The 21,005-nt window shown below is 42.3% G+C and overlaps 1 protein-coding gene across 6 annotated transcripts in view; it reads left to right on the top strand.

Moving 5' to 3' along the window:
• PEX5L (peroxisomal biogenesis factor 5 like) overlaps positions 1-21,005 on the top strand; it is a 225,569-nt gene that overhangs the window by 159,756 nt on the left and 44,808 nt on the right. For all 6 annotated transcript variants that reach the window (XM_036444668.2, XM_036444674.2, XM_036444667.2 and 3 more), the window contains 4 exons: positions 579-776; positions 5,104-5,227; positions 6,725-6,827; positions 17,341-17,436. In XM_036444668.2, the coding sequence (XP_036300561.1) occupies positions 579-776; positions 5,104-5,227; positions 6,725-6,827; positions 17,341-17,436 (521 nt within the window). The remainder of the gene's footprint in view (positions 1-578; positions 777-5,103; positions 5,228-6,724; positions 6,828-17,340; positions 17,437-21,005) is intronic.

Raw genomic sequence — 21,005 nt, 5'->3', positions numbered from 1 at the left:
ATAAAACACCTCTCTAGATGAGCCCAAACAGCAAGCCATTTTCTGATTGAATTGCTTAATCAAATGAAAGATAATTAGCAGCATTCTTTTATGTAGCGTTTGTTTTAATCGTTCGCAGCTAAGACAAAGACATTCAGAAACTTGACCAAGTCATCCTCCTAGCTGTTGCGTAAGCATATCTCTGAAAAGGATAGATTGACTCTTCTCTGGGGGAAAAACTGCACTCTAAAATAAACCTCTACAAATCAAGCAAAGCCAAGCAAATGGTACCTGCACTCAGATTCAATTTCATCACTTTAATTTCAATTCAAACCTTCATCGCCGGTGAGGGCTGATCTAAACCCCACTTTGCGGATTTATACCATGCAAAATAAAAAGAGCAGGCAGCCAATGTGCCTGTGTAACTGCAGACTGTCTTTATAAATCAGTGGTGAGCTAACTCAATTTGGTGCTTCTAATCTACACTACAAACACAAATTCCTTCTGCACGCAACGGAAGCCTCCTTTTTTAAAAAAAAAAATAATAATAACTTCAGAGCCCTGAGTGGGCTCGTCTTAACCTCTCTCGTCTCTCACAGTGTTGACCACAGGCTTAGACCTCCTTGACCTGAGTGAACCCGTCTCGCAAACCCAGACCAAAGCCAAGAAGCTGGAGGCCTCGTCGAAAACCGGATCCCTCAAGAAGAAGGCCGATGGCACCGATCTCATCGGGGCGGAGGCCGAACAGAGAGGCCAGCAGCCTCTTCGAGGCCCGGAGACGGCGTCCTTAGATTTAGGTGAGGCAGTAGCTAAGTGTCTGTTGCTGCTCACCCTGGCCCTTGACACAAGCAAGTTCCACCATGACTTTTGCGCTTGGATTAAGTGGCTTTGCATAACTGATAGGGATTCAGTCATTTATCATTCAACCCACATGTATTGAGATCTTGATAGATGGCAGGCACCATACTGGGCATTGGAATGAAAATCAGACATGACTCTTTCACTCTAGTCAGTCTAAAGAGAGCCAGGGGAAAGAGCGGGGCAGGAGATTAGGGTTAGGAAGCCAGCAAGCCAGTTCAGAAGCCAACCTCGCGTACGACTGAGGGGAGCTTCTCCAATTGGAAGTTTCCACTTCTCCCAGTGAGCCGGTCCCTTGCACTATAAGAGCAAGAGGAAAGAAGAGTTTCAAAGCTTGCCTTTTAAATTGTCATTTGCCGAGAGAGAGAGAGGGGAGAGGGGAGGGGAGGGGAGGGGAGAGGGGGGAGGGGAGGGGAGGGGAGGGGAGGGGAGGGGAGGGGAGGGGAGGGGAGGGGAGGGGAGGGGAGGGGAGGGGAGGGGAGAGGAGAGGAGAGGAGAGGAGAGGAGAGGAGAGGAGAGGAGAGGAGAGGAGAGGAGAGGAGAGGAGAGGAGAGGAGAGGAGAGGAGAGGAGAGGAGAGGAGGAGTCCAGGACTGTGCTAATATATGTAACTAGAGGCCAGGTGCACGTATTCATGCACCAATGGGGTCCCTCAGCCTGGCCTGCACCTTCTTGTAATCCGGAATCCTTTGGGGGATGTCAGATGGCCGGTTTGGGCCCAATCCCTACAGGCCCAATCCAGACAGAAGGGAGCCTGATCTTGTCCCCTGGTGGTCAGTGTGTATCATAGACACCAGTCATTTGGTCAGTCAGTTGGTCAGTCAGTTGCTTAGGCTTTTATAAATATACTAGAGGCCCATTGTAAGAAGAGTTTTGTGCAATAGACCTTCCTTCCCTTGGCTTCCAGCACCAGTTTTCCTCCAGCACCCAGGACCCTGGCCACCTTTGATGCAGACTCCAGCCAGAATCTAACTTCTTCATCTTTGCTCCGGCCAGAGTCTGCTGCCTTCTTTTTTGCTGCAGACTCCAGCCAGAGTCTTCCATCTTTGCTGCAGACTCCAGTTGGAGTCTGCCATCTTCCTCTTCACTGCAGACTCTGGAGTTTGCAGTCTTCATCTTTGCTGTGGCCAGAGTGCTGCTCCTATAGATCCCTTCACCCCCTGTCCTCCCTCTCATAGCAGGCGTCCTGCCCTGCCCGGCCACTCTGATCCTGGAGCAGGTGGGCAGCCGCCATCTTTGTCCTTCTAATTTGCATATTCCCTCCTGATTGGCTGGTGGGTGTATTGGAGCGATGGTTAATTTGCATGTTTCTCTTTTATTAGTGTAGATGATTAATATATATTAGTCCTTTCATTCATCCCAACTCTTTGAAATAAGTGAGGAACCAGGTTTTCAAATTTAAATAACTTTCCCAAGATCTCAGTTAGTATGAAGAATTGAAATTTGAGGCTTGCTCCATTTAACTTCAAAGCCCATATTTCTAACCACTATACATCTCCCTGAGAAAGGAGTGCTTAACCTCAGCTCATGGAACCAGTCAAATTAAACTCTCCTTTCTCAGGAGAATGAAGGTGGCAGCCATTTAGAAAGCCGAAGGGAGCATGTATCTCTACAGGCTGAGACTGACTGGTGTGTATGTGTATACCTATGTGTGTGAGTAAATAGCATGTTAGTAAACTATCCATAGGTTGTGAGGATTAAAGGGGATAGATATGTGGAGTTGCCAAGCACTGCGATGTGTACATGTTAGATGGTCATGAATTAATGTATTCATTTGTTCAGTAAACATTTCTCTGAATGCCCACTGAGTTCCATACTATGGGCTAGTTATACAAAGATAAATAATATGAGCTCTCTGCGTTCGTTAAGCTTACATTATCACTTAACAAGTTCACACTTTCGCAGGAAGATAGAAAAATGATTAATTGACTATAATAAAATATGCACTACAGTAGAGTCCTCCGAATTTGCAGTTTTGCTTTTCTGAAGTGTCAGTTATCACAGTCCAAAAATGTTAAATGGAAAATTCCAGAAATCAGCAATTACTACGTTTTAAATAGCATGCCATTCTGGGAAGCATAATGAAGTCTCCAGGGCCCTGGCTCCATCCCACCGAGGATGTGAATCATGTCTTTGTCCAGCCTCTGCGCACCATAGCTGCTCCCTGCCCCTGAGTTCTTCAGCAGCTGTCTCAGGTATCAGATTGACTGTCTCCATAGTGCAGCACCTGTCTCCAAGGACCTCTGTTTACTTAACAATGGCCCCAAAGCAGAAGCATGGTGATGTTAGCAATTCAGATAGACCAAGGAGAGTCCTTGTTTTTTTTCTGGAGGATGTGTAGAGAAAGAAGTGGAAGTAGGAGGACTTGTGGACCAAGTAGACACGTGCATGCCAACAATGAAGACATACAGAATGTGCCGACCTCTGTGATGAGGATACGAGAGGGACGGGGAGGCAGGAAGTCAAGGTGGAAGTTCTGGAGTTGTTTTGAACCTGTTTTACAGGATGGGGCAAAAGTAGGTTTACAGTTGTTCATATCGAAAATAATGCAATAATGGACAAATAATAATACAAGAATAAACTGTGTTTTGTGTACTTAAAATTGTAAGCCTATATTTGCCCTACTATGTATTTGGGGAAACTGGGATTTCTCTGTGGAGATGTCCAATCAACTGTTAAACGTATAGATCTATAACTTGGGAGAGGGCGCTGAGCAGGAAATGTAGATTTGAAAGTCTGAAGCCTGTGAATGGGTATCACATTCATGGGTATAGATGGCCTCACCCCAAAATCATAGTAAACATCTATATATATATAAAAGCCTAAGCGACTGTTATGACCACTCACTATGACATGCACCGACCACCAGGGGGCAGACGCTTGATGTAGGAACTGTCCCCCTGGTGGTCAGTGCACTCCCTCAGCCAACCTTCCACAACCAGGCAACTTCTTGCAATCCCTCTCCCCTGGCCAGCTGGCCCCAATTGGCCCCAATTGCCCCTGATTGCCAGCCAGGCTGAGGAACCCCACCCTTACATGAATTCATGCACTAGGCCTCTAGTTATAATATAACACAACTAGTAGCACAAATCCATGCGCCAGTAGCTCACCATTAGCTCACTGCCACCCTCCATAGTTCTCCACCCACTTCCCCCCACTCCTGTAGTACCACTACCCTCCCCCTGACTTCCCCTCATAGCTTGCTGCCCTGCCCTCTCCTGTAGCTTTCTGCTGCCTCGTATAGCCAGTAGCTCGCTGCCACCCTCCTGCAGCTCTCCACTCCTGCCCCACCCTCCTGTAGCTTGCTCCGCCCCCTACCTCTCCCTCCTAGCTTGCTGCCCTGCCCCCTCATGTAGCTCTCTGCTGCCTGCTTGTAGCTCGCTACCTCACCCCCTTGCTGACCCATGATCTGGTCATTACGCAGTAGGACGTTATGCTTCATGGCGTAATGATCATTTGCATATTACTTCTTTATTATGTAATATGCAAATGATTATACATGTAAAGAAAACTTAAATCTCTCTCTGCTTTTGAGAAAATGCCCTGTGTAAGAAGTCATAAAATTGTTTCATTTCAAGAACTTCGGAGGACACTGAAAGCAAACCAAGTTCTTAATGGGAAAAAATGGACCCAAGATGGTTTAAGTGATTTATTTACAGTCACACACTTGTTAATGAGAGAGAAGGACACACTAGGTCAGATGGAAGAATGAAGCCACAGTGAGAAAATGGTCTGGCATTCTCTTGGCTTTCTCCTTTCTCTCCACCTCCATCATTAATTCCTTTCTTTGGCGAGAACTGCACAGTCTGTATAAAAGCTGTGGAAGGTGTTTTAGTTTCTTGTCGCCTCCTTTTTACAGAAGGCTCTTTAGACAGAATTTCTTTCCAGAAGCATGCCAGGCGTGCCTCAAAGCCATAGTCTGAGCCAGAGGCCATCAGGACCAGCACTCCATGTGCTCATTCCCACGGGGTTCCAGGGGCTCACGCACAGAATGCAGGAGGCATGTAGCTCTTGAAACAAGTTCAGGTAAAACAATGTGATTGTTTAACTGTAAAAGCAATCGCATTTCCTTAATTGGTCTCATTTTTATTTAGCTGCACATGTTTTAATTTTCATGTGACCTTAAAGAATTGGTCTTGGGGTTTGAAAACATCAGTGGAGTGAAGTTCACTTGTCATAACACTTCTCAACCTTAATCAGTCTCTCTTCTCTCTACACCTCCTATTCTCCTCCTATCCCTCTCATCCCCTCTCTGTCTCCGTAATAGACATTCAAACGCAACTGGAAAAATGGGATGATGTTAAGTTTCATGGAGATCGCAGTAGCAAGGGTCATCCAATGGCAGAGAGAAAATCATGCTCCTCTAGAACTGGATCGAAAGAACTCTTATGGTAAGGTATTTCAGTATCAGGAAATAGACAAGTGTCCACTGTATGGTATTTTCCTCTCATGTGCTGAAATAGCTAATGAGTTAAGTCAATCCAAATACTTGGTGCCATGTATAACCCCTTATATATCAACTAAAGGCCCAGTGCACGAAAGTCATGCCTAGGCCTGACCGACGATCAGGGCCAATCTGTGGGGTGGCAGGCAGGGCGATCTAGGAGCCCGCCTGCTGACATGCACTTTGGCTAGCCTGGGGCCTGCGGCCTGGGAGCAACTCCTGCATTGAGCGTCTGCCCCCTGGTGGTCAGAGCATGTCATATTAACCAGTCATCCCACGGGTTGTTCAGCTATTCAGTCAATTTGCATATTAGGCTTTTATCATAAAGGATGTTAATTACTGGGCCTTCTAAAACTGAATTATTCCATCTAAATTGGCTAAAAATAAATCAGCCAATAAGGATTCTGGTAGGTTCATAATATCAATGTGTTTTCTAAATATGTATCATAATTGAGATTATCAAAATAAGTTCATACCTATTTTGTGTGTTTACATTCATGTGTATTCAATACATTATCACATGTGTCAAACACAAGGCCCGCGGGCCAAATCCGTCCCGCCAGGCCTTGCAATGTGGCCCGCACCGCGCTGTCATCACTGCACTCCGCTGCGTTTCCATCACAATGACAGTTTATGACTGTTCAGTAAACCATTCGGCCCGCGATTTAGGCTGGATTTTAGATTTTGGCCCCTTCTCTGGTTGAGTTCGACACCCCTACGTTAGATGAATAATAGTTAAAGTAAATGTTTCTGGTTACACAGGCAACCTTTTCTGACTTTCTTTATCATCCCTGTCAGATAATGTACTATTTAAGAGTAATCCATGGAGGCCATGAGAAAATTGGCTACCTGAATTTTACCATATTTTTAAAGCTTCCTAAAGGGCAACATGTTTTAATCTATTGCCCCTCACACATCTCTACTTATTATGACATTTCATGTTCTTATAAAGATTAAGTCACACCCGAGATAGTTTGTGAGAAAATCTTCCCCCAAAACAATACTTTTTAATAAAACAGAACTTTTTGTAACAAAAATAAGATTACATGTATTTATTTTTTGGCCATACTTGAACTGAATTCTGTCAATAAATCAGAGATAATAACACCTAGCACATCACAGCCACTTAAATTCCAAACAACTTAAATGCATATATGGACACACAAATCAGTAGGCCTGGGGTGTGAGTGTGTGGGGGGGGGGGGGGGTTTGAGGAAGTCAATAGGGTCAAAAGGGGGACATCTGTAATACTTTCAACCATAAATTTTTTAAATTCCAAAGATGGTTATTAAAATAAAAACACGCAAAAGTTATATTTTTCATCAAAATTCTGGTGAGAGTTTTGTTCCTGTGGCTCTCGAGGATCAAAGTTCTCTAGGTTTTTTGGCTGGCTCTCCAGCTAACTGCCTCTCAGTGTGTATCGGTTTCCTTCATTCCCCCTCAGGTCCTCTGAGCACAGATCCCAGCCTGAACTCAGTGCTGGGAAAAGCGCCCTGAACGCCGCCGCTGAGTCAGCTGCAGAGCTGGAATTAGTGCCTCCGACACAGGTAACCGAGCAGCTCTTCAAGGAACCCCTCTTCTCTCATAGCCCATTTCTATCTTAAATAGTTTATTTAAATGTTCACAAAAAGTTCTAAGTATGTTTTCTGTACCTTTTTTTGCATGTGCTTTCTTACTCAGTTATCTGTCTCAGTCCTTAAAATATATACACTGAGTGTGGCCAGATTATTATGATCTCTGAACATATAATAACCTGGCCACTCAGTGTGTGTGTGTGTGTGTGTGTATTAGAGGCCCAGTGTATGAATTCGTGCATGGGTGGGTTCCAGCCAGCCTGGCAAGGGGGAGGGAACATGGGTAGTTGGCCGGCCTATCTGCTGGTCAAACTCCTTGTTGAGGGGGCAATTTGCATATTAGCCTTTTATTATATAGGATATACACAGAATGGCCAGATTACTATGCGTTCAGAGATCATAATAATCTGGCCACTCAGTGTATATATAGTTGACTGACAAATGTGTTAATGATGTTAGTCATTAACATTGTGCTTAGCACTTCCTTCTTTTTCTACCATTTACTGTTCCATGACTTTGCAGTATAAACTCTGTACTACTCCATTATTATCACTATTATTGATATTATCACAAGTACCTTATTATCACTATTGATGTAGCAGAGTACAAAGAAGAGGAAATTACTACAGCTTGCATGTTCATTTCCATCTCTGCCTGTGGAACAAGGTACTTGCACATCAGGATCCTGATTGCCACGTTCAAATGCATTTCAGGGAAGGAATTAATAATTAGAGGAGTAGCAGTAATAGTCATAGCAAAAGCTACCATTTGTGGGCTTTACTATGTACTTTTCACGTGTTACCTCTAATATTGAAATAATCCTGTGAAGTATCATTGGCCTCACTTTAAAGATCCTTCAAAGGGTATCCGTGAAGTAAAAATTCTTTTCCAAATAATCACTGGTGGGAGTGGATGGGGATAGGACCTGCTCGTCTCAACTACAGTGTAACTGGCTTGTCTTTAACTAGTTGCCACCTACAATCTTTTCATTCATTCCAGCACTTTACAAGGGTACAGCAGGGGTCTAAAAATCACAAAGATCTTTTAAGAAATCTGTCTACATTCATGCACTCTGCAGTTTAGTGGAAAATAAAATGGGTGGCATGAAATAAGCCAGAAATTTTTTCTTGAGTTTATTAGATAAGATATTGAAACTAAAAGGATAAATATAGTGTCTGAGGTGAAATAAAGGGATAATTATGATCATAGAAAATAATATTGAATGTATGCTAAGTATATATTAGCTCATTTGATCCAGGAAAAAAAAAATGGTTGTATGAGTTAATATATTAGTCTTATTTTTAGGTGGGGAAACTAAGGTACAGTGAGATTAAGAAAAGTATCTTTGCACCCACAATTAGTAAGTGACAGAGTGAAGGAGGACAGGGAGAGAGGCAAAATGGAAGGCCCCTGGCATCCTTCCCAGGCCACTAATAGCGCCCCCTACAGACACCTCACCCTTCGTAAGAGGTGGGTGGACATTACTGCGCCCAGAACTCTTCTGGGAAACAAGTCAACTACCCTCTGGAGCAAACACCCCTGAGAAGCTTAATGAGTCATAGGTGTAGCATGAAAAATGTATTTTCTTCCTCTTGTTCATTCTAAATGTGTCTTTTGAAGAAGCAAATTGAGAGCATTTATTAGAGAAACGTTTCTTGATAAATGCCTTAGAAATTTAGACCTGACTAAAGTAATTGGTACTGTTTCAAGAACTGGAATCCTTGGAACAGTGAATTGGCACTAGAATGTTTGTTTCAGCATCAGGGGGAGGCTTGGCACAGGTGGGCTGCTCCACAAGGTGGGATGGGCGGGAGATCACTGGAGTCCTGGTTGCCCATGGAGCTCACTATGCATGTATCCTATCACGGTCCTGCCTATGTGCCTTCAAGCAAACACAATGTCTGCCCTCGCATGTGTTTGGCTCTGTGGATAGAGTGTTGGCCTGCAGAATGAAGGGTACTGGGTTCAATTCCGGTCCAGGGCACGTGCCCAGGTTGCACGATCAATCCCCAGTGAGGGTGAGCAGGAGGCAGCCAGTTAATAATTCTTTCTCATCATTGATGTTTCTATCTCTCTCTCTTCTATGTTCTTCTCTGAAATCAATAAATATATAAATACTAGAGGCCTGGTGCACAAAATTTGTGCACTCAGGGCAGGGGGGAGGGTGCGGAATCCCTCAGCCTGGCCTGCACCCTCTCACAGTCTGGGACCATTTAGGGGATATCCACTTCACAGTCTGGGATCCTTTGCTCCTCACGGCCTTCCTGCTCACTGCTCCTTACCGCTTAGTTCTCTGCTCCTTAGTGCTTCCTCAGAGGTGGGAGAGGCTCCTGCCACTGCCATAGCGCTCACCAGCTGTGAGCCCAGCTTCTGCTGAATGCCAGCCCTCCACCCCCTTGTGAGAGCGTACTGACCACCAGGGGGCAGCTCCTGAGTTGAGTGTCTGTCCCTAATGGTCAGTGGGTATCATAGTGACCAGTCCTTCTGCCATTCAGTTGATTTGCATATTAGGCTTCTATTATATAGGATTTTTTAAACCCACAATGTTCTTTGGAAAACATCTCTGAGCTTCCTGATATTGTCCTCCAAAACAATGTAAAATGCAACTGGGACAGTTCTGTCTAGATGAATCATAACAAATGCTTTTAGAGGGTTACCAATTATTTGTAAAGAATGGATCCCTTCGCCGGGACTGGTTTGGCTCAATGGATAGAGCGTCGGCTTGGGGACTGAAGGGTCCCAGGTTCGATTCCAGTCAAGGGCATGTACCTTGGTTGCGGGCATATCCCCGGTAGGGGGTGTGCAGGAGGCGGCTGATCGATGACTCTCTCTCATCGATGTTTCTAACTCTCTATCCCTCTCCTTCCTCTCTGTACAAAATCAATAAAATATATTTTTTTTAAAAATGAATATATATATTTAAAAAAAAAAGAGAATGGATCCCTTCATTTATATTAAAAAAAAAAAATCTTTATCAAGATTCCCTAAAGAAATTCACATTCTTTTCGTTTTAATTCCATCCTGTGGTTAAACTAGGAAAATGTCATGAGCTTAGGATATATTCATCTGAAATGCTAAGTCGTTCAAATGGAGCAGCAAAAGGATAGACTGATTAATCTACTTTGAATAGAAGACAAAAAGATGATTTGCTGTCAGGAGCATACTGTTCTTAAATGTATGATCACTTTATGTAGATAAAATAATGAAGGTAGTATAAAAACTCAACTTAAAACTGACTTGTAAGCTAGTCAAGTAAATAGTTTCAGCTCAGCAAAACTTTCACCGTCCACTCAGATGGTTCCAGGAAAATCCAGGGAATCCTTTCTTCTCTCTCAGGCCAGCATCCAGTGTCGCAGGCTCAAGAGGTAAGCAGCTATTTGCAAGCCACGTTTTAAACAATCATATTTCAGAATTAAAAAATGGAAGCTCACAAAGAGAAGAATTCTTATGTTGGCTCATTTTATTCTTATAAAGATGGAGAGAAGGAAAGACATGGTCCAGTCTCCTCAAAATAGTGTTTTGAATTCACTAATCAGAGTGACAAGAGATTATAATGAATTATGTAATTTCTATGTATTTAAGAAGAGTTTTTGACACTTAAACTGTGTAATTAGTATTCCCTGGAGTTACACGTTTAAAGAAATCATGTGATCTAAAAAATTAGAAAGCATTGGAAGAATTGAAGAAAGACATAGAAAGTAATGGTGTAAAATTAGCTTTTTCCATAAATGGTTTGAGGTAGTGATGAGGCAAAAGTAAAAAAAAAAAAAAAATCCAACTTCTGCTGTTAAATGGTGGCTCAAGCGTTTCTTCTCCTGGACACTGGCAGGAGAGCTCGGGACAGGCTCCTGCCAGCTGAAGCTGGACTTCAAGAGACTGTGTGGCCGCCAGGCTCTCTATACTTAGTCATAATCGTGTAACAATCTGATTTCACTGACTCTGGCACAGCAAATGATTCCTTCTACAGAGTTACAATTCCACCTAGTTGGTAGTGTCCCACAGCAGAACAATACAAACTTGGAGATGTAAATGCAGATATGTTGTCTGCATTTTTAAAGGAGTGATGCAAAAGGAAGTGCATTTAACAGCTGTCATATTCTACACATCCTGTGTGGAATGTGAAATATTTTGAATCTACTCTTTGAAATATTAAAATAACATTGGAAATTAATATCCCCATTTTCGGGTGATTGATGCCTCTTCGAGAGCAGACTCATTTTCCCCAGGTGATACAGCCAAGGAGGAGAGGATCCAGCACTCAATTCACACCCATCTGCTTCTAAAGCCCTTGTTCTTAACCACACACAACATCGAGTCAGCTGCATGAGGCTTAGCCACCCGAGAGAACTCCCAAACCATCCATTTCCATTCTCATTGCAAGCCTGGTTACTACATTTATAGGGCTAGTATGAGTTAAGTGATTTTTAAAGAATATTTATCACTTTCTTCCAGAAGCATTTTAAGATAAGTTAAGATTGTCATCTGATCTGAAACTGAACACAAGTTTGTGCCGCCCCCTATCAAATTCATTCTCAAACTCTTACTCTTGATGGCTTCCATTTTATTCTGTACAACCAATGTGACTGAATGTCTACTATTTATAAAGTGACAGCAAGGCAGTGAAAAAGTTAGAAAGAGGGTTTTGACTACAAGAAGTGTCAAGACCGTTATGCCTAATAGAAAGAGTTAGGTTGTATACTAAAAAGGTAGCTTTGCTTGTTGGAAGACAGTACAGGAGCCACATCCACATTTCCTGTACATACACAGTGAGCTACCACCAATGGGGAAGGAAGTGAGCAAAGATGGAGGGAAAATAAATAAAAGGAAGGCAAGAAAGAAGGAAAGAAAGCTGAAAAATCATTTTCATCCCAGTAGGAAATCTGTATGTACACAGTAGGTATTCAAGAAATAGTTGTTGAAGTTAAAAAATAAGAGAATGCTAGCAAAAAGCAGGAATAATAATTCCTTTTCAAATTTAATAATTTATAAGTTGTGGCTAATGGTTAAAGGGTAGAGAAAATAAAAAGACAAAAATTAATGCTTGATCATTTTGAAGCTAGTTTCAAAAATACTGTTCAGTTATTCATGGTAATAGACTGTCCATTTCTTTTTGAAGTCAGCACTGATTTGCCTTGATGTTCTACAACATAGAATTTCATAGTTGGAGGGAGAGAGGAACCATATGCTCCCTCTTTGCACAAAGCTCTGAGAATGTGCTCTTTACATTTGAAGTAAAGCTTTTTTGTGTGCCTTTGATGGTAAATGTCTGCTGACTGATTCAGAAAAAAAACAATCTGAGCATCTCAATGAAGCGAGTGTTTAAATGATTTGATCTACAGTAAAAATCCAAGCAGTTTTCGTTAACCACTGGACAAAAGCACTCTAGGCACAGATAGATATTTTTTTTAATGTATTTCTAAAGTCATACCTGATAAGTGCTAACAAGAAAGATGATAATAAAACCCATGTTTTGTTGAGCACTTACTAGGTACTGATCCTTTTGTGTGCATATGTACTGAATTATTGTACTAATTTTTAAAAATATTTTTCGTTGATTTCAGAGAGGAAGGTAGAGGTAGAGGGAGAGACAGAAACATCAATGATGAGAGAGAATCATTGATCAGCTACCTCCTGAATGCCCTCTACTGGGGACCAAGCCTGCAACCAGGCATGTGCCCTTGACCAGAATCAAACTTGGGACCTTTTAGTCTGCAGGCCGACAATCTATCCACTGAGCCAAACCGGCCAGGGCTGTACTAATTCTTATGCGGATTCTATAAGTGAATATACACTTTGCAGATGAGAATACTGAGTATTCTAGAAATTAATTGGTCCAAAGTCACCAATTCATAATAAATGGATTTGGCCCCAGGCAGTCTCACTCCAGAGATTATGCTTTTCACGATTGTTATACAATATTATGGTGCCACCCATGGCCTGATAGTGGTTGTATTCTTCTCTCCTACAGTTAAGCAGATGCCTTTTCTCCTTCCATTCCCTTTGAAATGATGCTGAGCTCTTTTATAGTGTATTTTGGCGGGAGACATTTAGTAATAACGTACAGGTAATTTATGAGAAGCTATCAATGACTGGCTTTGCAATTAGCCAACAAAGTTATGCTAGGACAATCACAGCCCCAAGTGCATTCATTTTCAAATCATAATTTTGATCACGATTATAATTTTTTTAATATATTTTATTGATTTTTTACAGAGAGGAAAGGAGAGGGATAGAGAGCTAGAAACATCAACCAGCTGTCTCTTGCACACCCCATATTGGGGATGTGCCCGCAACTAAGGTACATGCCCTTGACCAGAATCGAACCTGGGACCTTTCAGTCCACAGACCGATGCTCTATCCATTGAGCCAAACCGGTTTTGGCCACAATTATAATTTTTTTTAATATATATTTTATTGATTTTTTTACAGTGAGGAAGAGAGAGGGATAGAGAGTTAGAAACATCGATGAGAGAGATTCATCGATCAGCTGCCTCTTGCACACCCCCTACTGGGGATGTGCCTGCAACCAAGGTACATGCCCTTGACCGGAATCGAACCTGGGACCTTTCAGTTCCCAGGCCGACGCTCTATCCATATAATTGTGGTTTCGGCCACAATTATAATTTTTAATAATGAAAATAAAACATAATATTCTCTTTAAAGAGATTAATTTCTTTCTTCTTTCCCTTCACCTGGTGCTTATAATTCAGAACAACCAACAGCTAAAGGAACTAAATGCCTTCTTCTTTAGAGAGTGTAATGCCCTAAAATCCAATTAACTTAAAGCAATTAAAATTCTGTTTTTAGAGCCAGCAAACCTCCAGGAGGTTGCTGGAACTGTGGAGTATTGTTCAAAATCATGCGAAGAAGAAAAGAAATGTCTATGTCAAAGTGCATTTGTAAACTCCAGAGCTCTACCTACATGCACATCATGTCAGTGATTAGACCAGACGTTCTCATGGTGTGGTCCCTGCACCAGCCTGCCAGCATCACCACCTGGGACCTTGTTAGAAATGCAGATTCTGTGACATCCCCCACCTACTGAATCAGAAACCCTAGGGGTGGGCTTCCAGATCCCCCCCACCCCCCAGCTCACACCTACTGAATCAAAAACCATCGGGGTGGGGCCTCACCACCTGCATTGAACCAGACTTTTAGGTGATCCTAATGCCCACTAAAGCTTGGGAACTACTTCTCTACCTAAACAGCTGCAACTGAAGCTTCTGGGTGTAATAGTCTTGTTTATCATTCCTCTGGGTAAATACTAAGCGATTTACAAGCATTACTTACATATGCTTTCCCACATCACAGGTTTGCCTACAATCTTTAGTTGCATACTAATCTCAGCTTGAACACTGCCTCTGTTTACAGCCAGTATTTACCTGTAGTGTACAATGTTTATCTCATGCTTCTCTGGCCAAAATAGATGGCTTTCCCAGGTGAAGTAAATAACATTTGTTTAGTAGTATTCCAAAGCCTTCCTAACAATGTGGAAAGCAGCTCTTGCCTAAATAGCCATTGCACTATCAAAACAGCATTTGGTTTGCTCAGTGAGAACCTTTTTCTGTTTGCTGTTTTAAGTGGTAATGAGACTATGAAGTATAAGTCCAGGCTCCTGAGAGAGATGCTACTCCTCTCCCTGATGTGTGGCTCCCTTGGCACCTGTGATTCAGAATCCACTTGCATCACGAAACATCAATGAAGGGAAGCCGGTGACAGTAACGGAGCCTTGATAGGCCAGCTTCACAGGACAGACGGATCGTGTTTCATCGGAGGAAAGTGCCTCTAATGAAAGGAGGTGGCTTGGGACAAAAATATTGGTGCTTTCTTCTTCTTCTCCTAATGGTTATTCATGGCTCATTCTTGACATCATTATAAGAATGCACAAAGTTCATGTTTGACTATGTGTCCACAGTTTAAAATTCACTCGTTTATTTCATTGATAAGGGAACTGGCAGGAAGACAAGAAAGTTGTTTCTAAAGCAAAGGATTAAGGGACAGAGTCTTATATAACCAGTTGGGAAAGGAGTACCAAAATGAGTTTGCCAAGCCGAAACCGGTTTGGCTCAGTGGTAGAGCATTGGTCTGCGGACTGAAAGGTCCCGGGTTTGATTCTGGTCAGGGGCATGTATGCTGGTTGCGGGCACATCCCCAGTAGGGGGTGTGCAAGAGGCAGCTGGTCGGTGTTTCTCTCTCATCCACGTTTCTAGCTCTCTATCTCTCTCCCTTCCTCTCTGTAAAAATCAATAAAATATTTTTTTTTAATGAGTTTGCCAAGTTAGGTGGAAAGTGCTAAGTGAAGACCAGTTTTGCTGTAGAACAGTGGTTTTCAAACATGTCTGGTTTTCAAAACCACCTGAGTTTTTCCAACATGGAATGCCCAGGCCCTGCCACAGAGTTCCTATTTCATTGGTCTGGGGTGGAACCCAGGCCTGTTCAAATAATCCCCGCAAGACAGCAATCTAACACATGGCCAAGGAGCCTCCCTGCCCAGATAAAAGGGGGATGGGATACTTCATCCCACAAGCTTGTCTCCTCTTATTCCCCAGGGCTTAACTGCCTTATCAGTGCAATCCCTCGCCCTACCATCCATCCATCCATCCACAGGCATCCTTGAGGCACGAATCACTTGTCAGGCCTGGGCTTGGTATGGAGCAGTATAAAAGTTCTCAGACAAAGTCTTTCCTGCATGGATCCTACAGTAGAGTTACAAGATAGACAAGAAAACAACTAATTAAATGGAGAAAATTTGGAAACACCCTGATTACTCCTGGAGAAAGTCCTGAACAAACTACAGTACATGGGACTTACTAGTACAAGGAAATCCCTGTGAAGAGGGAGGTAGATTGACAGGTACAAATTGTAGAGACTCTCCAAGATATATTGTCAAGTAGAAAAAAGTAAGCTACAGAATAGTGTATCATTTATGTTTCAAAATTTTGAAACACATTATGATGTTCTATCAGTGCATAAATATATATGTAACTGCAAAGAAAAGTTTAGAGGTGCACCTCTTATTTTCTATAATTAATTTATTTTTCAAAAAGAAAGCATCAGTTGTTTGTCAAATTTAAAATTAGTACCATTTTTTAAAATTCCAGCAGGCTCTTTGAGGGTATTCTGGAAATATTTGCACTTAACTAAGCTGTGTAGCAGTTGCCTGTTAATTGTGACAAAGCAGTTGGCGCTATCAGACATGATTTTATCTAAGTGACTATTATTTAACAGAGAGCAATGTCCTAAGGAAATGGGACATTAGACAGATGTGCCAACAGAGGAAAGGCAATAGAAAAAGAATCCAGAATGAGGACCTGCTGCATATTTAAAAAGACCCAGCTGCCAGCTTTCATCTCTGCAGCTTCCACAGTTTTACCCAAGGCTGGTCCTTCTAACCAGCTGGAAGCTTGAGTGTTGGCTAGTCTAGTCTTCCAGTGGAGATTCTCTGTTCTAGCTGCATGTTAGAATCATATGGGAGACTTACAAAAAGATTAATGCCTGGCACCAAAACCAATTAAAGTTAGACTTCAGAAGGTTGGACCAGGGTTTTGTTTTTAGTATGACAAGGCCTAAAACCCAGTGCGAGGGATTGCACTGATAAGGCAGCTAGGCCCTGGGGAATAAGAGGAGACAAGCTTGTGGAACGAAGTATCCTGCCCCCCTTTTCTCTGGGCAGGGGAGGCTCCTTGGCCATGTGTTAGATTGCCGTCTTGTAGGAATGCTCAACCCCAGCTTCTATGGGAATTTCTTGAACAGGCCTGGGTTCCACCCCAGACCAATGCCTGGCCAGCTTGGCTCAATGGTTGAGCATCGACCTATGTGAATCAGAGGGTCAGGTTTGATTCCTGGTCAGGGCACATGCCTGGATTGAGGGCTTGATCCCCAGCGTGGGGCATGCAGGAGGCAGCCAATCAATGATTCTCTCTCATCATTAACGTTTCTATCTCTCTCCCCCTCTCCCTTCCTCTCTGAAATCAATAAAAACATATACAAGTATATATATTTTTTTTGGGGGGGGGGTTTGGGGGGTTTTTTTGTGTATTTTTTTAAAATATATTTTATTGATTTTTCACAGAGAGGAAGAGAGAGGGATAGAGAGTTAGAAACATCGATGAGAGGGAATCATCGATCAGCTGCCTCTTGCATACCCCCCACTGGGGATGTGCCCACAACCAAGGTACATGCCCTTGCCCGGAATCGAACCCAGGACCTTTCAGTCCTCAGGCTGATGCTCTATCCACTGAGCCAAACCGGTCCCGGCTATATATATATATATTTATTTTTTATTTATTTTTTAAAGAATCATGCTTGCTTGCTCACACACATTTTGGCACCATTCCAGTTTGTGCAACATCATGCTTGCAAAGTACTCCAAAATCTGTTGCAGGTGCTGCCTCACCTCTAGGGGAAAATGGAAAAAGAAAAAACACTTGTACTTTTGTGCTATGTGATTCCAATATTATAACACCATGTGTTTGGTTCATTTCAGGCTCGACTGACCAAAGAACAGCGCTGGGGAAGTGCATTACTCTCCAGAAATCACTCCTTAGAAGAGGAATTTGAAAGGGCAAAAGCAGCAGTGGAGGTAACTTTTATAAAATTGCTATTATTTCATGTTTCTGAGAGTGGAATTCAAAAATTCAAAATTCAGCAGGGTATGCAGGAAATGGGTCTTACTTTATAGACATGAGATAACCATGATTATGATTATCAGCATGAAACCTGTTACCAGAGAACTTTTGACTTCCCACCAGGAGGAGCTAATAGATGTCATCTCTTATGATAATTCTGTGATAGATTAGCAATGACTGTCCAAAGTCCTTAGTCAGAAAGAACACTGAGCCTCATCTGGCTTCTATGGTTTTATGATGAATCTAAACTATCCATTTTTTATGCCTCTCTCTGTGAGACCAAGATTTATGCCTGGCATTTTCATCTCTCCAGCATCTATACAATGTCTGAAACACAGAAGGTATCACTGCCCCAGAAAAGGTATGGCTGAGATTTTCCAGTCAATGGAAGGCCTATCTTGCCTAAAGCCATAATTTTTTACTCTTAAGTGTATACAAAACAAATGGTAAGATTTCATTCTTTTTTATGGCCAAGTTATATTCCATTGCATATACATACCACATCTTCTTTATCCAGTCATCTATTGATGGACACTTACCGTATTTTTTGGACCATAAGATGCACCGGACCATAAGACGCACCAGTTTTTAGAGAAGGGAAATGAAGAAAAAAAGATTCTGAAACAAATAGTGTTCTAAAATATTTTATGTGCATTAAAACCCAACATCACAGTCATAAACACATGTAATCAACCCTGTAAAGTAAACAGCAGCATTTAGAACCATTTTAGAGCCGGGCAAGCACACAGAGACCACACAGAGCCGGGCAAGTAAAAAAACTTTTTTTTTTAAAGTATATGTGTAGGCTATATTTGGACCATAAGACGCAGGGACTTTTTCCCCCCACTTCTGGGGGGGAAAAAGTGCGTCTTATGGTCCGAAAAATACGGTAGGTTGCTTCCATATCTTGGCTATTGCATATAATGTTGCAATGAACATAGGAATGCATATATCTTTTCAAATCTAAAAAACAAAGTTCACAAATAAATAGAAAAAATTCAAAGATACAGATAACAAACTGATGGTTGCCAGTGGGAGGGATAGGTAGAAAGATGAAAAGAAGTACATATTGCTAGTTACAAAATAGTCATGAGTTATAAAGTACAGCATAGAAAATATAGTCAAGAATCTATATCATAAAAGCCCTGTGGTTGTAATGCCATCACAGCATCACAACCAACTACTGGATTCACCAGGAGGTTCACTGATGGAGCCCGAGGTGGCCACAGCGGGTGGGACTTCTGGAGTGTCATGGGTGCTGGCAGCATCTGAGGAGCATCACAGTCTTCTAGCAGCATCCACGGAATGTGCAAAGCTTTGCATGGTAGTGGACATGGCCCTAATGGTAGGCTAGGCCTAGGGGACCCTATACACACACAATTTAATCATGTGCTGGGCCTTTAGTATTGTAATAACTATGTATGGTGTCAGGTGGGTACTAGAGATATGAGGGGATCACTTTGCAAATTATCCTAATATCAATATATAAAAACCCTGGGTCCATCATGACCAACTCAACCAACTGGAAGTCAGTCCTGCAGGGAGGCCTGAAGAGAGAAGCAGGGTCTGATCTGTAGCCTGCATGGCAGCTGTTGATCAGCACTTGCCTCTCTTTCTCTCCAGACCAGGCCAGCAACCACGCCTCCATTTCTCTCCAGGCCTCCACCGGGACTGCTGATCAGCCCCGCTTTTCTGATCAGGCCCCATTGCTAGGCCCAGAAACACTGACTGGCATAGAAACCAATTATTATAATCAGAACCAAATCTGAGTAAAGTGTGAGGAGCCAATGGCTGCTTAGGAGGCAGAGCTTTTGATGCTGACTGGCACAGAAACTGACCAATCAGAACCAAAATGGCTGGCAGAGGAGGGCTGTTGGGGGCAAGATCTGGCCAGCAGGGTAGGGCTGTTGGGGGTGATCAGGCAGACAGAGGCAGTTGGTGAGCCGTTAGGAGCCAGTTGGGGGCAACCAGGTTGGCAGGGGAGGGCAGTTGGGGAAGAAATCAGGCTGGCAGAGGAGGGCCATTGTGGGTGAGATCAGGCCAACAGGGGAGGGCCATTGGTGGTGAGATCAGGCCGGCAGGGGAAGGCAGTTGGAGGTGAGATCAGGACGGCAGGGGAGGGCAGTTGGGGGTGATCAGGCAGGCAGGCAGGCAGGCAGAGGCAGTTAGGGGCAATCAGTCAGACAGCAGGTGAGCGGTTAGGGGCCAATGGTCCCAGATTGTGAGAGGGATGTCTGACTGCCAGTTTAGGCCCAATCCCATAGGATGCAGGCTGGGCTGAGGGAACACCACCCCCACACCCCCGCCCCACACGAATTTCATGCACCGGGCAACTAGTACTAATATAAATGTCTAACCACTATGTTGTACAACTGAAACTAATATAATATTGAATGTCAACTATAATTGAAAGGTAAACAAAATTTTTTAAAGAGTATGCCAAACAATGACCATGTTGATACTGTAAATACAATGAGATACTTAATTCAAACATGAATTTTCTTATTTAACCTTCTAATGAGGAAGAAAGACAGAAAGGAGGGAGAGAAAGGAAGAAGAAAAGGAGGGAGGGAAGCCAAAAAGGACAATCTTTGCTGTTTGTTATCCATTTTCTTTCTGGTCAGAATCACAAAGAGTGCACCACAGATACCATCTGTGATATTCATCAGAGCTGTGCTAGATTGCTATTTGAGAGTGAATCTCTACACCAAACCCAAGCAGGAACTTGTGAGGATCTCCATTTCTGTTACTGATATGAAGTCTTGAAAACTGAAAGTATTCCTGTTCAGTTACATGGCTGTATTGCAACTAGAATTTGGATGAAATTATTGTACTATGAACAGTACATTTCAGTGACTCAATACTTGAAGTGCAGTTAAATCATATTTCTAATTTAATAGTGAAAGGATTCTTTAAATCCTAGAAAATAATCCCAGTCATAATTTCATATCATCATTCAGAAACCCAATAAGAGAACACTTTTTTTCTGATCACAATACAATTTACCCTAATTTCTTTTTTTAATTTTAGCCTTTTTACTTTAAAAAATTAATGTATTTTAAATCTCTTGAGTGAGCAACTGATATATTTGATTGAGATTAGCCTCGACCACATTGTCTAACTGCATGGAGCCTATAGCTCAATTTATTTTAAATGTAGTTTTTTTTTTCAGACTTAAGAGCTCATTTAAATTTATCTTTTGAACTCCTCCTGTGTGTAGCACATTGAATTAGTATTTAAAACCATAAAATTTGGGTCAGCAAAGACAGAATTGATAAGATCCCATTTAGAATGAGAAAGTCACTGGGTTCACACTCAAAAGGCTTAATTTCAAAGTAACATATTAATAAGACAAAAATTATCCATCTATCTATGTATGTGATATATAGAAATAGATATATATTGATATAGAGATATATACTCACAAAATCATTTCATCTTAGTTTTGGTAAAGACCTTAGAAGTTATTTATTCCAACCAGGCACACAAAATACATTTTTTCCTACTCAAGCATACTTGACAA

This window comes from Pipistrellus kuhlii, unplaced genomic scaffold (genome assembly GCF_014108245.1).
Source record: "Pipistrellus kuhlii isolate mPipKuh1 unplaced genomic scaffold, mPipKuh1.p scaffold_m20_p_2, whole genome shotgun sequence".
In the NCBI taxonomy this organism is placed as follows: Eukaryota; Metazoa; Chordata; class Mammalia; order Chiroptera; family Vespertilionidae; genus Pipistrellus; species Pipistrellus kuhlii.
This window is presented reverse-complemented; position numbering and strand designations above follow the sequence as displayed.